Source organism: Opisthorchis viverrini, assembly GCF_000715545.1.
Source record: "Opisthorchis viverrini unplaced genomic scaffold opera_v5_134, whole genome shotgun sequence".
NCBI lineage: Eukaryota > Metazoa > Platyhelminthes > Trematoda > Opisthorchiida > Opisthorchiidae > Opisthorchis > Opisthorchis viverrini.
Window position 1 is genome coordinate 344,618 of NW_008751778.1, and position 15,453 is coordinate 360,070.

General features: G+C 43.4%; 1 protein-coding gene across 1 annotated transcript in view; it reads right to left on the reverse strand.

Moving 5' to 3' along the window:
* T265_06073 (hypothetical protein) overlaps positions 1-15,453 on the reverse strand; it is a gene marked incomplete at both ends in the record, with an annotated part of 40,124 nt that overhangs the window by 20,325 nt on the left and 4,346 nt on the right. Inside the window, 6 exons of the mRNA XM_009171251.1 lie at positions 3,214-3,327; positions 6,890-7,196; positions 8,230-8,240; positions 8,266-8,536; positions 11,122-11,289; positions 15,349-15,423. Coding sequence (XP_009169515.1) covers positions 3,214-3,327; positions 6,890-7,196; positions 8,230-8,240; positions 8,266-8,536; positions 11,122-11,289; positions 15,349-15,423 — 946 coding nt within the window. The remainder of the gene's footprint in view (positions 1-3,213; positions 3,328-6,889; positions 7,197-8,229; positions 8,241-8,265; positions 8,537-11,121; positions 11,290-15,348; positions 15,424-15,453) is intronic.

Here is a 15,453-nt window from a genome sequence, read left to right on the forward strand (position 1 = left end):
ATCGGAATCGTACGTTTTCTTACCAATAAACGTTTTAGAAACGCATCCGTGTGGGTAAAGTGCGATTACCTTATCCTAACAGTTATTCTGAAATCTATACAGACAATTCAGAGAACAAACAGCGTCACGCGGCGATAATTTTGCCACCATATTCCATCGTCCATTGACTGTCTGAGAGTCTTCAGTAATTTTATGAGTAGGGTGTCACATCTAGGTAATCTTTGTAATTATATAAAGTAGCAAGTTAAGAGAAACAAACGAAAAATCTGTTAATACTTACTGATTTCAGTACTATCAACGCTATTTCAGTCTAGCTGCAACGTGCTACACAACTGAGCAGAGAATGACTGGTGTCAGTTTATGCAATGCTCAAGGAAGCGTTCTCCCGTCCTTCGAAATAAGGTCTACGTTGTTCTTTTTGCCGGTTATCTAGCGTAGTTTCCGCCTGAGTGATAAAGCCGGCACCGTTAGTCTGGTACGCTTGAAGAATGCCTTGCGGTACAAAACAAAGATCAGCTTGTTTTCTAATAAATTACAATTTGTATGCACCCAACTTTCGTATGACGGAATACACCTGCACGATAAGAGATAGCGGTGCGGGGTGATCTAATCTACGTTCGAGGGTTCAAGTTAGTAATGTGCACATAAAATCCTAATCCTCTAGGTTCCGGATGAGTCTTCCACTCATTCAACTGCGCACTGAAGATGTTTCCTCGACTGGGGACGAAACGTTTGCATGCCAATTGCCAAGCTCGGCGAACAGATCAACTGCCATCCGATCAGCCACCAGAGTCTTCCATCAATATGAAATTGGCATGCAGATAAGTATATGAGTGGAAGCGGTAACTTTTTCCAAACGCTTTGTCACTTTTGGAACAAAAGGACTGTGGCCGATCGGATTTACATGCTATGCACTGGAAGAAGCAGTCCACAACATTACCATAATCAATCGTCCCCTTAGGGTATTTTTGGGGATAGTAGCCAAGCTCTCTTTCTAGCAACGGAATAGAACTTTTAGAGCCAAGCTGTCAACTGTTACTAGGGTTGTGGGCGACATTAAACTCAGGCCGAGTCAGTTGTCAGTTTTTTTCGCACAGTGACAGGTATGATAATCGGAGAGAAATTGAAATTGATTTTCATTTCAAACACTATTTTTTGCTGTAGCCTGACCCAAACCAGCTGTCATGAGATGACGTGTTTGTTTTTCTTGAGTCTGTGGTCATTTTTGGGAATTTGCGGAAAGAACATCTGCCACAATTTCCAGAATCTTCTTAGGGTGACTTTCCATCAGTCCAGCAGTAAATTCTTGGCTTTAGAACGAAGTATCACCTTTAGGGCGGATCATTGGGTATCTAACGGTACAGCTAAACAGAGCTATCTTTGAATCAAGAACTATGGCATTCTCACTGCAACAAAAGTGGGTCCTTAAACAACCCCCTACCAAGATTGGCGTTGTCGCTTGAAAGGTAGATGTACAAAACAACTAAACCTGGCTTGCTTGCTGTTGAAAACGAGACTGTGTTGCAATCCGTGTTAGGATGTGCCCCACATAGAAACCGACCTGGCTTAACCCCCCCAGCTTGCATCCAGACTTCTATGTCATAAATGCCTTGAGTTGATTCGCTCCTCATCCAGTCGATACATGGGTCACGTGCGCCCATGATTGGACAAGCCAAAACAGCAAGTGGCTGTTCCCTTTACGTGATTGGTAGGTCATCCCATTATTGATTTGTGTCGACCTATTGTATCATGACTTGCGCTGGCTTTGCAGTGTGTGACGTTTTCGGCTGGTGCGTTTCAGTTTCGCTCCAAGGGCGTTGCAGTCAACGATAGGAAGTGTCATGACACAACCGACAGCTCAGTGCGTCCGGCAGCAACCCGTGACACTCATGGGGCCTGCACATCATCTTGTAGCACTCACTCGCAGTTAAATGGAGTAGGTAGTAATGTACCAACTCGTTGTATGCATACGTTAATCGTTCTGTGTGGATGCGAAGTGTTTAAAATTTCGCCAGAAGAAATCAGTCCCTATTGAGAACCACTCTGTGCAGTCATGAAAGAACTGGTTTAAGTGAGTTTCCTTAGTGACCTCAAACTACGGAGATCAGTGACTTTGTCCTGCTAAGCTCAGGTTGAAAGGTGCAGTAACTTTCCAGCACTGAATGTAGAACTTCTGGTCCCTCTCATCCACCGAGTTAGTGTCGATAGGAAACATAGGTTACGGGATGTTAAAATCTTACTTGTTCTCTAGCTGTGAGAAGCAAAACGTGAGGAGTTTGTACAAGAATGTGTTAACAACGGTGCTGAACAGATAGAAAATTACAACTCGAATATATGCAATCAGAACCCGTTCAGCCTTATCGCTATGATATCATTTGTTGTAGTCAGTATGATCTGATTTTCACAGCTGGAAAGAGTAAATGAAATGTGAACATTCGTCAGTATGTCTCTTAGGTTCACCAACATGACTAAGGTGGGTAATTATAATCACTATTGGCTGAAAGGCATATCAAACCATGTTGGTTCCTACTCTTAGTGAGCAGACATCATACGCTTTGGTGGTCATTTTTGAGGAATTCGTATGCATTTCTTTCTCCTGCAGCCCCCCCGGAACCGTGGGTCACCTCTACGCCATTTTGTAAGTTCCACTAAGGTCAAATTCACTTACCGCGAACTGGGTCTGATATAGGTGCACATTTACGGTTGAGAAGTACTTCGTTTGAATACGAACTCTTCATCGTGACTTAGGATATGGTGTCCAGCACTTTTGGACATGCACTGTTGTTAGTGTTCGGTCTGCGAACACCTAAAAAACTACAGATGGGTAAATCGTACTATCAGTCTAGCCTTCTTTTGACAAGTTTATACAAATCTTCCTCGTGACTATGACTGGTCGGCAAACTTGCCATAACGAATACACCCGTGTCCGATTTGTAGCCGAACCACAGGCAATCTTGTCGACTCATCGTGAGTAGTCCGGCGGCCGCACTCAGGACATCTGGGTTGTGCTGGGATTCTACTAAATATTGTGGACTTTTCGTACCACGTTGGAATACCTCTTTGACAAGAACGCATCGCGAACTGGGAATTTCAGGGTTTTATTACAGATCTTTTTCTCTTGGGCGAGGAAAAAGTAAACAGGAGAATTACTCATATTCTTCTAGAGATTCACTGAGAGGTTGCCAAAAAATATGACTCAGAACGTCAGCTCACCTTAAAAAAGCCATGTGATAGTTCACTGAGGAGTTCATGCAACCCTTCGGAACCGACCTCCTCCATACCTTCGATGACAAATTTCAGGTTAACTGGTAACGTGACATTAGTTTTCTGAAACAAGTATTAAATTGCAGAAATAAAGTAACATAGAGGCCTATCATGAAGGTAGCTCCATCGGTTGGCTACGTGCTAAGCTAGCCTTATGGTAAGCTGACAAAAAGGCGAGGACTGTTACCAAATGATGAGTAATTCACTAGGTTTCTACTCTAATTTCTGACTTATTTTGGGATACACACATTTGTTTGTCATGAAGACACCTTTCCACGGATAGTTCTCCTACTGAACGCTTCAGACGAACTCAAAGTCAACGCAAATGATCTGCGGTCACGGTCTTCCTGAACCGATGAATGCGACAGTATCCGAAATGTTGAACATGCAAAATATGGTTTCCAAGTGACCTCAGAGATGTTAGTTGTTCTGGAGGTTGCTTCTTCAGGTATTTTGGAAGTCTTCACATCCAGTAAATCCGTAGTAAATCGTCAGCAATCATTAAAGTATTTTTCAGTAGCACAACTGTGGTTATGTAGTAGTGTGTGTTCAACACAAGTCTCGATATCCTTCACGAGGAACATAAAACTGACAGCACAAAAGTATTCTCACATTATGCACTGTGCTAGATACAATTTTCACCGTTATTTCGTACTAAACTCCCGGTGGCCTGAGAAACATGAATTCTCTGTCAAAAATGGAGCCACTGTGCTCGACAATAAGGCTTTCGAAAAAATCATGGTTGTACGGCAGTGAAGCATCAGTGTCACGCTGTCGATGATGATGATGATGGTGATGATGATGATGATGATGATGACTGTTAATAACCGATAGCGGGTCGAAAACGTGGTGTAACCTGACACAGATCACTATAGCAACTTAGGAGATAAATTAACAACGATAATAATAGTGTCAACTTGTGAGACAGGTGTCTTGTTTTTAGATGATCATCAAAATTTTACGGAAAATCGTCCGGCTTCCGAAGAGAATCATTTCATGAACTTATAGAAGATGTCAGCACATTAAGGAAGCTCCAGAATTACATTAAACTGTCGGCAATCCTTTGAAACTTGTTTAGGCAATTCCGTTTTTTTTGTCGTGACGGCTCGGAAGATTTTGGCTTTCCTAGCGGTTCCCTAAATTTTTACGTTTTTTATGACATTTTGATCAAGTTTTCGGGAAACTAGAGTTGTAGATGTGCTTTACGAAGTTTCTTCCTTTTTTCGACATAATGGTGATTTATTCTCTGTAAAAGTTGGGTAAACACGTCATTACGATGTATTACAAACAGTATTACAAACAGTATAAATCAGCACCGAAGGACGTCGCAGTAACGATATTACGTTCTAAAAGAGTGAGTTGGAGGTTCATAGAATACTTCCGTCAAATCGTCAGAAGCCTGTGAATGCTTCAACTCATTTAGGCGTTTAGCACTTTACGCCTAAAAGTTCATTGTTGACATTTATAAATGTATTTCACATGGGGAAAAGACATTTCTTCACTGTTTTCAGGTTTGAAATTTGAAATATAAAACAAAAACACGTTTCCTGATTCGAAGTATTTGGTGACCTTGAAAATTCGCCCCCTCGAACGGAGCACTACCAACGAGGAAACTCTGATGTATACAGTTAGAGCAAAATTAATTTCGGAGAAACCATTAGCGGTTTTATCCTAATGATCGGCGAGAAAGAAGCTAAATATGGTCATTCCAAACTAGCCTTGTGGTTGTGGTAAGTGCCCAAACTTTTTCCCATGAGGGATCTTTTCCAGATAAGCCCAACCACTGATGCAAAAAGTGCATGTGAGAAAAGTTAAGCCCCGCCACTCTTTGCCAGCTCCAGTTTGATGGACGCACACAACCTTGACCTATTTTTGATGAGAACAATCCCTTATCCACATCTAGGCTCATTTTGTGCAAAACAATTCCTCCGTTCGGACGCAAAACCTTGAATGAACTTTCTGACGCTTTCAACTCTCGTTATCAGCAGCCCAGGTCTACACGTCGAGATCGATGAAACGTTAATATCTCGCCGTAAAAACCATGCAGGGCGAGTCCCTCTCCAACAGTGGATTTTCGGAGGGATCTGCCGGAAAACTAAAGAGGAGTTCACGTATGCAATGCAAGATCGAACTGTGGCCACTTTGATGGACACAATCCAGGCCTGCTTCGCTCCCGGCTCAATCATCATCTCCGATATGTGGGCATCATACCAAGTAATTGAAACGGTTATTGACATGAATTATACTCATGAAACGGTCAATCATACTTTATGGATCCGAAGACCAGAGCTCATACATAAAGCATCGAATCTATTTGGCACGTCTACAAGATATAGAATAAACGCCAAAGCGGCACACACCGATATTTAGTGGACAGCTACTTGTGTGAGTTCGTTTGGAGGCAAAGGTACCGAAATACGGATCTTTTCATGCAAATTATTAATGACATGTCCCAATTTCACCCTCTTCAATAAAAACTAAAAGTATAAATTTCATATCCTCTTTTTTCTAATGTTTTTCTTCGGGTGGGGGTTAATTTTTGGCGGGGCTTGTCTGGAAAAGATCCCCCATGAGTTCCAGATAGCAAGAGGAGTCAGAACGCACTACCGGCGATGATACCATGAAATTTACCTGCATTCTGAAAGATTCTACTATGAGATTTCGACTCCAGTTGAAAAAAATCATTGTTTCAAAAGCAGTTAGAATCACTTCAATGTCAGGGTAATCATCTGAAGAGCAGTTGCATGGTTCACTGAATCCTTCTCATCCTGTGAAACAAACTAGTGCGATAAGGCTTAAATGTTTTCCATCTAAGCGCGTTGCACATAGTACTCTCGAAGGCGAGTATGAATAACTAACACATTGCAGTACGATTACACTGGTTGGTCTACACTATCCCAATCTTGTTGAATATTACTCAGGCATTGGTCATGAATTGGGAATATGTGCTAGGCAGCTATCCTCAACTGAGCAAAACAAGAAAGTACGCACTTTCTCGGTACAGCGATGACGCGAACAGTGTGAAGCCGAAAACAGTTATTTGAACGCGGGATCGATTGCCTTCTGCTCAAGCCATACTGGTGGAAGCATGCATGCCTGCCGGGTTAATGCAGTATGCTGTACACGCATGTTCAACCTCATGTTCGAATAGCGTGGTTAGCGGTAACTCCTTGGATTTAATGTAATCGCTGATGCAGTCTCGTTAACTCTCAGTATAACAACAAAACGGTCCCAGTGCTCATACGTCCTTTACTTTGATTTGAAATTTTATTCGAGGAATTCCAAGCAATCTGTCCTATTTCTTGTACAGTTCCCTGACCTCCTTCAAACCCTCCCCAAAGATCCTGATCGGAGACCGTCTGATGAAGGCAGAGTGCATCGGTCAATCACATAAAAATGATATAGGCGTGTTATTCCACTCTGTATGGCAATATTTTGTTGCGAAAATATGAAATTCCTTCTCTTAACCTCACAGAGAGCTCTCTAAAAAATGGCTAGACTGCGAGAACTATAGTACAACCAAACTGCGTCAACATCATTCCAGGATACCTCAGAGCAGATCGTTTTAGATGATCTAGTTGCCTCTGCTGACAAAACAACATCAAATCAGTAGAATTCAACCCACTTGGAAAGCTTCTACGGCATTGATCCAGCCTAATACCGGTCCTTTATCATCGGTGACCCCTCGTCCGCATAAATATCCATCCCGAACTTGCATATCAAAGGGATCGTGTGTCCATGCTTCACTCTCGTGAACTTGTTTGACATCCACGTGACCATAGATAAGCAAGGTTCGCTTGGTGACATCAGTTCCCAGAGAGGCAACTACAACGTCCGGAAGTTCCAGTTCATCAGCTTTCGTGAGTGGAATGTTGTCTCCAGTGTAAATGAATTCTTTGCCGATTCTTCGCATGCGCACATCCGCACCGAGTCTATCAACGCAAANCCGGCGATGATACCATGAAATTTACCTGCATTCTGAAAGATTCTACTATGAGATTTCGACTTCAGTTGAAAAAAATCATTGTTTTAAAAGCAGTTAGAATCACTTCAATGTCAGGATAATCATCTGAAGAGCAGTTGCATGGTTCACTGAATCCTTCTCATCCTGTGAAACAAACTAGTGCGATAAGGCTTAAATGTTTTCCATCTAAGCGCGTTGCACATAGTACTCCCGAAGGCGAGTATGAATAACTAACACATTGCAGTACGATTACACTGGTTGGTCTACACTATCCCAATCTTGTTGAATATTACTCAGGCATTGGTCATGAATTGGGAATATGTGCTAGGCAGCTATCCTCAACTGAGCAAAACAAGAAAGTACGCACTTTCTCGGTACAGCGATGACGCGAACAGTGTGAAGCCGAAAACAGTTATTTGAACGCGGGATCGATTGCCTTCTGCTCAAGCCATACTGGTGGAAGCATGCATGCCTGCCGGGTTAATGCAGTATGCTGTACACGCATGTTCAACCTCATGTTCGAATAGCGTGGTTAGCGGTAACTCCTTGGATTTAATGTAATCGCTGATGCAGTCTCGTTAACTCTCAGTATAACAACAAAACGGTCCCAGTGCTCATACGTCCTTTACTTTGATTTGAAATTTTATTCGAGGAATTCCAAGCAATCTGTCCTATTTCTTGTACAGTTCCCTGACCTCCTTCAAACCCTCCCCAAAGATCCTGATCGGAGACCGTCTGATGAAGGCAGAGTGCATCGGTCAATCACATAAAAATGATATAGGCGTGTTATTCCACTCTGTATGGCAATATTTTGTTGCGAAAATATGAAATTCCTTCTCTTAACCTCACAGAGAGCTCTCTAAAAAATGGCTAGACTGCGAGAACTATAGTACAACCAAACTGCGTCAACATCATTCCAGGATACCTCAGAGCAGATCGTTTTAGATGATCTAGTTGCCTCTGCTGACAAAACAACATCAAATCAGTAGAATTCAACCCACTTGGAAAGCTTCTACGGCATTGATCCAGCCCAATACCGGTCCTTTATCATCGGTGACCCCTCGTCCGCATAAATATCCATCCCGAACTTGCATATCAAAGGGATCGTGTGTCCATGCTTCACTCTCGTGAACTTGTTTGACATCCACGTGACCATAGATAAGCAAGGTTCGCTTGGTGACATCAGTTCCCAGAGAGGCGACCACAACGTCCGGAAGTTCCATTTCATCAGCTTTCGTGAGTGGAATGTTGTCTCCAGTGTAAATGAATTCTTTGCCGATTCTTCGCATGCGCACATCCGCACCGAGTCTATCAACGCAAACACAGCAATGGTTCACTTTGATGAGATATTACACCGGCCGCAGTAGTGTAGTATTACTTGTATAATAATACCTGTAGTATAATATATATCATGCCAGTGGCGAAGAAAGCTCACCACCAAATAATATGCTCCCGGCTTCAGAACAGGGAAACACTGGAAACACAGCTACTACTGATATCCCAAAACCGCTTTTTTCAATAAACAGCAGCCTGATCAACATAACCATTTACAACTTTTCGGAACCCAACTGCCATGCCACCCGAAGGTTGTACGAGGGCTGTGATACTGCTAGGTTGCCCAAGCCTAGACAGGGGAAGTCGAGAGGCAGAAGTCGGGTTCGAACCACGGACCCTCGGGTCAGTAAATCTGCGCTCTAACCATTTGGGTCATCTCGCCCTGTGTCAGTGCCAGAAAACGGAAGTCGAGTCACTACTAACTATCAGTCCCTTACGATTCTGTTTTCGAGCTGTACACGTTGTTCCAGGGCCCTTATTATCCTGCTATCGATATTTGTACGTCTTTGTATTATCTCGACTGCAAAGCTAGAAATACTTTCTTATTTCATTGCACGAAATGCTGTGACGAGGGAACGGGATTTAGGTTAAGTGGACGGTACTGCACTCGAGGAATCCATCCAAAGTTTCAAGCTAAGTTGAGTAAGCCATTCGGAGTTATCGATTTCCGAGAAGAGTGCTGATTTCCGTGCTGACTTCGGAATGGTGGAGATCTGGGAGTGGAATGAATCTGACATAGCAAAAGGGAATGAAAGATGCTACGAAAAGTTTGGATGCCGTTGATTTTGGTTCTGATCATCTTCCAGGATAAGGTCCTCATGACCATCTCTATGCTTGTCTCAAGAGGCTGAAAGACATGGCATCCAAGGGTTATCAGTGGCGTCCATGACGTCACTTTCCATCCGGACTGTCTGATTGGGTTTTGGAGGTGTAGGTGCCCGGATGTTTGTTGTAGGCTGTCCCTACGTCCCCCTTCCCATTACAAGGGATTATTCAGGTAAAGTGATATGACTGTACGGTAGTGGGGCACTAGTCTTCTGTGATACAGCCTTCAGTGAGCGCGGCGACGATACCGCTCGGTGCGACCAGAGGGGTCGAGTTACCCAATTCATAAATGGACATGCTGAAACTGGCCCTTCCATTTTTCCACTTCACATAGTCGTTCTACTTGTTGACCTCATCCCGTTGATAGTAATCTCTTCTTGAGCCATTCTACAAGGACCTTCAGCTTCGTCGGGGCTCACACCCCACTAGCCGAAACATACACACGTCACGTGAAAACCACAGTCATGGATATTTTGGTATCAGTCGTAAGATCTAAATGCCTAACTGTTTTCACTTTTTCACTCTAAAGGAAGCAGGATGACAGAATGTTTTAGCGGGCTCTCTTTCCAGTGATACGTCTTGCCTGAATCGAGGATTCACGATTGAAATGTATTTGCGGAACTAGCTGTAGCGGTCTACACACCTTGACGGGCCAGTGATCGCTACGACTGGTCATACCGAGGTTGGTGTTGTTTCAACTCGCCGTTTGACAAGGTCTGTGAAAGCGTCCTAGAAATGATCCTGTCGCACGTGCTTGTTCTGTACACCTGCCAACACCTAGTACACTGTGGCTTTGATACTCCCGTATCACAGTGGAGCAAGAGCTCAGGTTTAGTCACTACTATCATATATATACATTATATATATATATATAGCATTGAGTGCACTTATCTCTTCTTTGCTTTGCAGGGTGGTCGATCTGCTCTGTGCTTGATAGGAACTAATAGCGTTGAAGGCTCGATATATTCTGTGATGGCGACAGGCCGTTGTTTTAAAGCCCTAAGTCGATTGACCACCCATCGTATTCTACATAGAACTAGTCAGAAGCTCAAACTGACCAGGTCATTGTCAGCTACAGCTGGTTTAGATGTGTCACCAAATTTCGCTCATTTTAAACACTCGTAAGAACTGGAAACGATTTCTTCGTATTGCTAATTTGGTCATTACGGGAGACTCACCTGGAACTCAGCTGAATCTCTGGTTAACAACATCCAAAGCGAAAGATTCAGGTGAGCCTGACATCAAAATCAACTTAGTACGTAGTGTATTTCTCGAAAACAGTGCAATTTGCGTTCAAGTAGATCATAAGGTTGACGGAAACTCAGGGACTGCGCCTACCTGATGAGCCCAAAGCAGAAGGGCGAAACCGGTCATGGGCTGTCGAAGAGTTATCAGCAACCTTATGAGTAGTGTAATACATCTTTGCAATTTTGTTCTGGTGCACGTTTTCTGGTAGCAAGTAAGATGCGTACAGTTCCCTTAACAACCGACAAACTCGGATAGCTCTAATTAAACCAAATCAACTAAGGCCGCCTCCTTCGGTATTGCTCAAATCAACCTTACACGCCTCCAATACTCCCAGTATGTTTGGCGGTGCACTACAGGTTAGCCGTTTATCATCCGTCCCGTACATTTGTCAAAGTACTTCTGAGAAGGAACTCACTGACATAGTCCATACTGAAGCAGCATAGCTGTGATGGGAATACTTCCACCAAAGTGCATCTCAAACCTACCTTTTTAATCGGAAGGCGATCCATCTCAAGGCTTTAACCACGTCTAATCGATTGGCCTTGCTTTCAGATATACTTTTGATCGCCACGAATTCTCGTAGTCGGTGTATGTACTTCTCCTGCATTTGTTCAATGAAGGTGAACAGGGTGAATAATTTGCGGTCCATAGTGCTGTGCGAACAAGTCAGAAAGGGGAACACAGATGGTGCATCAAGTAGACTAGACTAATTTGGATTTAACAGCGAACAAAATTGATTAGCAACTTATGACAGCTGGGAGCATACAAGGTTGAATAGCTGTTAATCCAATGACTAAGCGTCATTTTTAAAAAGAAGGTTGTTCAACATAAACGTGGACTCCTAAAGAGAGGTCACCTTGAAAAATGTGGCCTTCGATCCCTCACGCTTGATAGCCTCTCATCCATACATATGCGTATGTAGACATTGGTACACATAATGTAAGTGAAAATGAAACGTCGTAGATAAGGTCGGAGCTCGTAATGTAACTAACCAACGGTTTCCTACCGGGTCAACACCCAGTTGAAGCCTTTGCGCCCAAGCTTTGAGTGTGATTCATTCGCCTAATTCTAGTGGATCAAAGCCCACATACTGTTGGTTCTGACAATGATCTCTTTTCAGTTCTCATAGAAGACAACATGTTACTGTTGTTTTGCTGGGACAACGTTGCTTGTTACTGATGAAACAAGAGGGTTTTCAGGTTTTTTGCAAGGCTCACTTACACAAAATGCAGGTGAATATGTTAATCGACCAGAGAAGTAAAGTAGTTCACTTGATGCATGCGCAAAACAAACCAATCAGATTCGACGAGATGTTATCTAAGCTTGTGCAATGAGCAGATTAATGACCGGACTAGAATGACTATCTGAAATGTCCGCGATTACTATGGCTGGAGCGAAAATAGGCCTCTGCGCAAGAGTGAGTAGAAGGGTGAGACATCTGGGTAATTCCGTTCAAACATTCCCACCGGTAGCCTAATTAAGACCTGGTTTTCTCTTCCACCACTTGAATATGTCAGATGAGTCAACTTGCAGCCCTGGTTCAAACCCGATCACGAGCAACAGTAGCCTTTTCAAGCTGATCAATTCAATGACACTCTTGTAAACTGTGTGTCTGATGCAATCTGTCACCTGCTGGCAGAAAGTCACCGCTAGTATTAAAACTAAAACGTGGTGTGAACGAGAATGCCTTTGTTTTCATCAAGTTCTGTCCCAAAAAGAACGATAGTAGTGCGTGAGTACTGCAGGGGGCCTGGTTCGGGCGATGGATGAACATTAACCGAAGGGTGAAGAGTATGTTCATTATTTCATCATCATCATCATCAATATCATCATCATCATCGTCACTGTCAGCTGTAAGAACCGCGTATTTGTCGTACAGTAGTTGTAGCTGTTACAGTTTCGTTCACCGATGATATGCGGAGATAGGATAGATAGCTGTGCATTGGAGCTGATAAATTCGTACGTACACCACTGTCAGTGGACTGTCAAGTGCGGGGAGGGGGGGTTGAATAGGAGCTATGCATTGAAGGCAATAGCTTTGATGCACGAGCACCATTGAGGGCGCAACTGGGCCATGTTTGACAATGTCTCCAGCCATTGATGTGGACCGTCTGGGGGTCCCCATCCAGGAAGAGGGTAGTTTTACTGAGTTTACTGGTAATGCCTATCACAATTCGCTGTCAAGTCATTGTTTGACCGCCTCTGGCTCTATTCCACCCGTCACGTGGTTGTGCGAAAAGAACCCTTCGAGGAATTCCTTCGACTGGCATATGCAGCACGTGGCCAAGCCAGCGCAACCTGTGCAGTGTGATCAGTTCATCTATCAAGGGTGAGTTATTTCTCCCGAATACCATTCGACGTACTTCAGAATTGCTGATCCGGTGTTCCCACCAGATTCGGGCAATGCTCCGAAGACATCGACTGTCAAACACTGAAAGTCTTTTGACGTCCTCGGCGTGCAGCGAACAGGTTTCTGATCCATATAGTAATATGGAGCGTACCGCAGCATTGTAAACTCGACCCTTGACAGAGAAGCTGATGTCACGACTATGCCACAGGTGACGCAGGTTGACAAAATCTGCTCTGGCCTTCCCAATTCGGGTGGAAAGTGTGCACGTCAGGACAGTTTAGAGCGTCTCAAATCCACGAACTTGCTTCTAGCAGGGGAGGTTCCTAAATCTATTCACACTACTAGCCATCTGAAAGTAACTCAAATGAAGAATAAAATTCATCTGAGGAGTGAAATTTCGATGTGAAAAGTCGTCAACCGTTAGTCACTATTTATGATCACGTGATGCGGATGCCGTGATTGAAAGAGGAGCAGCGTTATATCCTAAGTGCGAACTAATCCCACGGCTGATCTGCTGTTTGTTGCACTTTGGCCTAGTCTTTCTAGAATCAACCAGGAAACCGAGAATTCGAGTTTTGTAAGTTGCGCACTGCTGATGTTTCAGAAAAACGATGAACACAGCTGTTCAGTGTTTCTCAAGCTCTCAATGTAGAATCGCTCAATTGACAAGACAATATCTCTTTGAGGATTCCCAACTTTTATCACACTACCAATACATACCTCTTACATATATCAAGAGCTTGAATTGTACTATAGTGCCGTAGCGACAGCGTTTCAACCCTACCCCTTCCTGCTATTGGTGCAGCAAATATGTGATAAAAACACCTCGGACTTGCACACCTAAACTTTCGTGCCGATTTCAGTAACACTGGTACAGAAACATCGAGCAGGGTGCATCTTGGAGGGAGGTGTAGCTGTGGGGGGAGTTCGTGATTGCGTATAACCAACCCCCCAGGGAACTTGAAGAAGCCCAAGTGGCTAAAAACTCAACAAGCTGGCATTGTAATTAAAAAGACTTGATCATGTGACATTTTATACAAATGTTGTTTTAATCCCAATTCTAACAATAGTATACAAGTAATATAACCTGATCATTCGTGTGCGGTAATGAAAGAAACCCTCAGCGCCTACTACCTTCATTTTCAGACATTGACCGTTCAATGTGTGAAAAACCAGTCAGGTCACAGTCTTGGTTACCATCCCTTCACCGCGTCTCTCTCAGAAGTTTATCAGGGTCGAGGGTTTCTCGTATGAACGGCTCATCGGACTGAATTTAGTTTGTGACAAAGATGATGGGTACTTCGCCCCAGAGCTCTCAGGAATCCGTCGGTCGTATCAACCGTTTTTTAACAGTGGCAAATGTTCTTGTGCCCCACTGGATCGAGATTTTATGACATACGACCAGGAGGTGGACCAGAGTAGTGCCGAATGTCATTTTGGTTCATTAAAGTGCAGGTTGTAGGCCATAGAAAGTCTGGCTTACGTGGCTGCTTGATCCACAAAGTATTGTGTCTAGAGTTTTGTGTTTGCAATCGAAGAGAATATTAGCAACTCAGGTTGTAAAGATGGATGGTAATTGGCTTGCTAATCTAGGCTTAGTTAACTTTTCAGGAGAATAGAGGAGTTTCATAGAAATCACTCTGTGTGACTGATTAAGCACACTCATTAAATGTGAGATCATTCTTCGGAAGTTACAATGGAACTTAGCTGCTTAATTCTGGAAGAATTCGTCTTAATGTTATCAGCAGGACAATTAAGATAAGGGATGAACTTACATGGCTTCAGATATATTGCTCGTACATACCAACCAGTCTTAACTGAACGTGCAGTTTGAACGTATTGACCGAATTTGTTGGTGGCACGTGACCTGAATCAGTTGCCTGTTGCCTAAGCGTGATACAAAAGACTTCCTACTAATCCCGCGACAGAATTAGGTGCTTTCCCGAAATCTCACGAGATTTCGAATGAAGCACCGTCCATGGTTTGCCGGACTATTCACTACAGGAGCTGATGTACAAAGCCTTGCTGTTTCAAGTGAGTATCTCAAAACGACCTAGTTCACCTGAATGTATTTAATCAAACTGATCAATTCGCGCTTCCTTTACAGGATAACCAATAGGTTCTCCGCTCTTACGAAATTGACCTACGGCGACTGGTGCCTACAGAATTCTGAAGGATTTGTGACCAGGATAACAACATGGCTGCAACAAGGTCACTACCCCGCGAGCGCAAGCCGGTATAAATGAAGGAAAGATCAGCGAATCGTCTGAGAATTTCGTTACCCTGTAACCTTTTATGTGCGCGATTACTATAGGCCAGTAACAAGAATTACGAGGACATCTGAACACCTATCATCATCAACATCATCATAGACAGGATGACATCAGTGTTCAACACTGATGCTTCACTGCCGTACAACCATGATTTATTTGAAAGCCTTGTTGTAAAGAAAAGAGTTAAGGTGGAC